This window comes from Esox lucius, chromosome 25 (genome assembly GCF_011004845.1).
Source record: "Esox lucius isolate fEsoLuc1 chromosome 25, fEsoLuc1.pri, whole genome shotgun sequence".
Lineage (NCBI taxonomy): Eukaryota > Metazoa > Chordata > Actinopteri > Esociformes > Esocidae > Esox > Esox lucius.
Window position 1 is genome coordinate 13704009 of NC_047593.1, and position 5223 is coordinate 13709231.

A 5223-nucleotide genomic window follows, 5' to 3' on the forward strand; every position below is an offset into this window, starting at 1 on the left:
CCTAAGTAATCATGAGTGAAATATTGTTCAATGTACATACATTTTACACTGATCAGTCATAACATTATGACCACCTGTCTGATATTGTGTAGGTCCCCCTTTTGATGCCAAAACGGCACTGACCCATGGACTCCACTAGATCTCCGAAGGTGTGCTGTGGGATCTGGCACCAAGACCAGATACTTTAAGTCCTGTAAGTTGCGAGGTGGGGCCTCCATGGATCAGATATATCTCTCCCACACATCCCACAGATGCTCGATTGGAATGAGATCTGGGGAATTGAACTCGTTGTGTTCCTCAAACCATTCCTGAACCATTTTTGCTTTGAGGCAGGGCGCATTATCCTGCTGAAAGAGGCCAGTGCCATCAGGGAATACCGTTGCCATGAAAGGGTGCACATGGTCTGCAACAATGCTTAGGTAGGTGGTACGTATCAAAGTAACATCCACATGAATGGAACGATCCAAGGTTTCCTAGCAGAACATGGCCCAAAGCATCATACTGCCTCCGCCGGCTTGCCTGCTTCCCATAGTGCATCTTGGTGGTGTGTTCTCCAGGTAAGCAATCCACACGCATTTGATGTAAAAGAAAATGTGATTTATCAGACCAAGCCACCTTCTTCCATTGCTCTGTGGTCCAGTTCTGACACTCACTTGCCCATTGTAGGCGTTTTCGGAAGTGGACAGGGGTCAGCAGCTACAAAGCCCCATACTCAGCATTAACGTTATCAGCAATTAGAGCTACAGTAGCTCGTATGTTGGATCGGACCACACGGGCCAGCCTTTGCTCCCCACGTGCATCCATGACCCTGTCACCGGTACACCACTTTTCCTTTCTTGGACCACTTTTGATAGGTACTGACCACTGCAGACTGGGAACACCCCACAAGGGCTGCAGTTTTGGAGATGCTCTGACCCAGTTGTTTAGCCAGCATAATTCGGCCCTTGTCAAAGTCGTTTAGATGCTTACGCTTGCCAATATTTCTTGCTTCTACCATATCAACTGTGAAGACAGAATGTTCACTTGCTGCCTAATACATCCCACCCACTCACAGGTGCCATGATAATGGGATAATCAGTGTTATTCACTTCACTTGTCAGTGGTCATAATATTATGGCTGATCGATGTATATCTGTCTTATATCGTTCTTTGTTTTGCCATTTTGAGAAGAAGGCAAGCAGTAGGAACCATAATGTCAAGTTCAGAAAGGACAAGTACATGGAAAGAATAAATGCAGATCCAAGAGAGAGAATACGTTCTAAGAGAAAGATGCAGAAAGTAAAGAGAAAAGATTTGATAGGTGTGTGTAGTGTGCATGCATGTGAAATTTGTATTAAAAATACATTTTATTACAATATGTTTGCTTCATTTTCTTTGTGTTAACAGGTACTATGAGAAAACTTCAGGAAGAGACAGTCAGTGTCTGTCATCAGAGAAGAGAAGGAAAGCTGCGAGAGAAATGGAAACAGGCAACAAAGGCAAAGAGCCACAGTCATAAATGCTGTACCAGTCCCCTGAGGGCCAAATTGACATTAGCCTAGAACCTGTGCCATGTAGCGTCCCAAAATGTCGAACCCTTACTGAAGACTACCTAAATTATGAAATATAACATTAAATTAAGAGCAAAACACAGTGCTGACATACAGGACTCAAAATGACTTGGGCAGCTCGCCTGCCAATCGACACAGACTTAGCAGTGTTTTTCTGAATCCTGTAGTCAACACACAATTGTGTTTGGTAATTATTCAATCTTTATTTTAGTAGAAATTGTAATGTCACACCAGAAGCCAATTTTAAGGCACTAGTCATGGAAACCAGTTATTAAATAGAATATATATTGCCAAAATCCCAAAACTTTTGATTTTAGGACAATGGAAAGCAGTCATCAAGTTTGCAATTAGGAATGTTACTGACGTGCACTTCTTTGTAAAATGATTATTTTATTTGTACAAAACAAAAACAAAAAAAACAAACATTTAATAAAACCGAACAGTGTGGAAGGACTTCAGCCAAGATATTCCTCTAGAGTCTTGAGTTCCTTGCAATTCTTGACAACATCAGGGACAGAAGACAAAGTCTGTAACGAAAAGAAAATGTCTCAATTCTAACCCTCAAAACAAAATCAACACATAGAAAAATACCCAGATAGAAATAAAGCAATTTGGATTAGATCTTTCTCACCTTTCTCACGGTCTCGATCATATCGTCAAGGACTTTAAGTTCTCTCTCTACTTTCCGCTGGTTGGTTTCATGAATTACATGCTATTTAAGAGACACAGGAGTGAGTTATCAAAGCTTTTGCAGTCATTTCTGCTACCAATCTTCCGATTACCATATGAAGGAGTCACTATTGCAGCAGTCAAAATATTTTAGGAGCATCAAAAAACACTGAAAAATCAGGCCCATATGAAGGCTCATCAAGCTGTTCTGTTCATCCAGCCTCACTCAACCAGAAAGAACAAGGAATCAGAGACATGGAGGAAACACTATAACAAACATTTAGCTAGGAGCCAGACCCATCTAAAGGAGAGGCTAAATTACAACAGGCCATCAATAGCACACCCCATCTTAGGTGGGCCCAACACCAAATTGCACCATCCCGGAGAGTCTTTTGCTGCAAATATTTTTTTAAATCCAGCTAAATCTATTGCTTCACACCCAGGGTCCCTCTAGAATAGACTGCATGGACACTCACATGTCTCTTGGCTCTGTCCAGAATCTTAGCCCTTCCTTCCTCAGCTTCCAACAGAGTCCTCTTCAGTCTTTCCACCTACCGAGGAAATGGTGTTAAACGAGTACTTTGTGACAGATTGCTAGTATTTGAATGAGAGTATTTCTTAGCCTTTCAAAGCTGCATAGTTGGTATGCGACGATGTGAAACAAAGCAATGGGTCCAATTATGGCAATAGATTGGTGGAACAGATGAAAATAAATTGCGTAGGACAGCCAGCGTCAGTCGAGTCGGGGGACAGCCAGCGTCAGTCGAGTCAGGGGACAGCCAGCGACACGCACCAATAGGACATTCGTCTTAAAAGGGAAAGAGGAATAAACTGAGACTGTATCAAAAGCTACCTCTTTCAGTAGGCGGATCTTGTCATCCATAGAATGCATGCTATGTGCTGATTGGCTGCCCGAGTTTCTTAGCTCCTCCCTCAGGGCCTGGGACTCAATTTGTGATTGGTGCAAAAGGCGCCGCAGTTCTGCCACCTCCCTACGCAGCTCCTACAGACAGCAAGGGCAGGGCCCAAAGGGAACGTTAAGATGACTTCCTCAAGGATAAAACCTCCCACGAACAGAACTTTTAGAAAGATGTGCCTAAAAAAGTATAGCTAATGTACAACCCTCCTCCCACTTACACTGTTCTCAGATTTGTGGTTAAGAAGAAACTCCCTGTCCTCGGTCACCTTACTGCATAACCTCTTCATGGTTTCAACTTCCTGGGAGAACAAAACCAAGGGCATTGGTGGAGCCGGAGACAGACACAAAAGCCTCGATATTCACCATAATACCAGTCAAGAAACCTCAAGTTGCTTTTAATGTTGTCGCCAAGAAAGTGTTGACAAATCCCTAGATTTTGAAAAGATACTAGAAGTACAATATTGATCGGCAGCACTTATATATTTAAAGAATCGCCAGTCAAAGCAGTTGAGAACCATGTAAAAAAACATTTCCATAATTATTGAGGCCAGTATATGGTGAATCCCAAAGGAGGACTACAAAGGACTGATTCCCATTCATTATGGTGTAATAACACCACAGTGATTGTGAAGTTCCCAGGCAGCTCCAAGCCATATAAACGGTATTCTGCTAAGAGGTTTGATCAGATGGCAATGCGCCGTTCTCACTTGGGTCTTGTTCTGCAGAGCCAGCTGGTCTCTTTCCAGCTGGGTTTGAAGACAGCTCAGCTGTGTCCTGAGCTCCGACACCTCTGCCCAGTGTTGCTCAGCCTGGCTCCGCTGCTCCTCCTGCAGGCCACAGCTGGGATCACAAAAACAACAGATCATTTGGTTCTCTCCTATTCCAACAGTTGATTGAGGGTGAACAGAAAAGCGAATAAAGATAAAAATTAAAAATAAGATGAAGACAAGCACGGAACGCGTCACACCCAGACTCCAAATCACTGTCCCCACAGAGCGTTTATGCTGCTTACATGGTGTCGTTCGAAGCCTCTCGCTCGGCGTCCCTGCCCTGTCGTAGCCGCGTGACTGCAGAGTGGAGCTCAGAGACGGTGTTAGCCAGATCGGCCAGTAGCTCCACCACAGAACTCTGCTCCTCCTCTGGACACTCCACTGGGAAAGAGGGGAAGACGGGGGTATTTACCGACAGGGAACACTTTTTGAAATCGGGTGAGAGGGTTGACCAATGGTTGAGTGCTTTTTGATCAGCTGACCCTGGGGACATACCCTGGCACTTCCTGGGGGTGACTGGGGCGAAGGCACTGCTTCCGCTGCCCAGGACCTTAGCCGAAGGTTCCTGAGTCGTGTCCGAGGGGGGCTGCGCTTCGCTGGCCTGCGTCTGGTCAGCGGCGATGGCCACCATGACTTTGTCCACAAAGGAGGTGGAGGGGTTCCTGCCAAAGTGGAGGGAGGGCAGGGGCGCCGTCTCCTGAAAAACCAAAGCGTGGCGGCTCAATGGGAGTTCTCATGGCTGGCCTGGGACTCACCCGGTCACGTACGTGCGTGTGTGTGTGCGCGTGCGTGCGAGACTCCACCTTGGTGGTCAGAGCGGCGTGGACCTCGTTGGTCAGTGTTCTCAGCGTGTGGTGCAGAAGGGTGACCTCCGTAACAGCCTGGGCCACCTGCTCTCCCAGGTCCAACTCCACTGACCGGGCTTTGAATCTACTGTCCTCCAGTTCAACCTGCAACGCCTCCTTCTCAGCCCTGGGACAGACACAGACACCAGCTCAAGACAACCAGTTGGTAACAACCAAGCCCAAATGTCACACCCAACAACCTAACAGACAAATCTGTCATGAACACGTAACCCTTTCTTTCTACTGACGCCAAAGCGAATGGTGTTAGCAAAGGGGTCTCACTGGAGTTGGCTGAGGGCTGATCGAAGGTCTTCACACTGGATGTTCCTCTCCCTGAGCCCCTGTAGGTTGGCCCAGAGAGTCGCCTCACTCTCCAACACCTGCTCCCTGGCCATGTCACTCTCTATCCGAATGAACTGCACCACAGGAGGGAGGGAAAAGGCAAATATCACATCAGTTATGACTCAAAT

At 46.1% G+C, this 5223-nt stretch overlaps 1 protein-coding gene across 1 annotated transcript in view; it reads right to left on the reverse strand.

Annotated features, from left to right (window-relative positions):
• Positions 1-1705: 1705 nt before the first annotated feature.
• Positions 1706-5223, reverse strand: part of spag5 (sperm associated antigen 5) — a 10988-nt gene continuing 7470 nt past the window's right edge. Inside the window, exons 12-21 of the mRNA XM_010888381.5 lie at positions 5036-5169; positions 4712-4880; positions 4404-4605; positions 4151-4289; positions 3846-3978; positions 3357-3437; positions 3073-3222; positions 2696-2770; positions 2182-2262; positions 1706-2077 (exon numbers count right to left, since the gene is read on the reverse strand). Of these exons, the coding sequence (XP_010886683.2) occupies positions 2006-2077; positions 2182-2262; positions 2696-2770; positions 3073-3222; positions 3357-3437; positions 3846-3978; positions 4151-4289; positions 4404-4605; positions 4712-4880; positions 5036-5169 (1236 nt within the window). The 3' untranslated portion in view covers positions 1706-2005. The remainder of the gene's footprint in view (positions 2078-2181; positions 2263-2695; positions 2771-3072; positions 3223-3356; positions 3438-3845; positions 3979-4150; positions 4290-4403; positions 4606-4711; positions 4881-5035; positions 5170-5223) is intronic.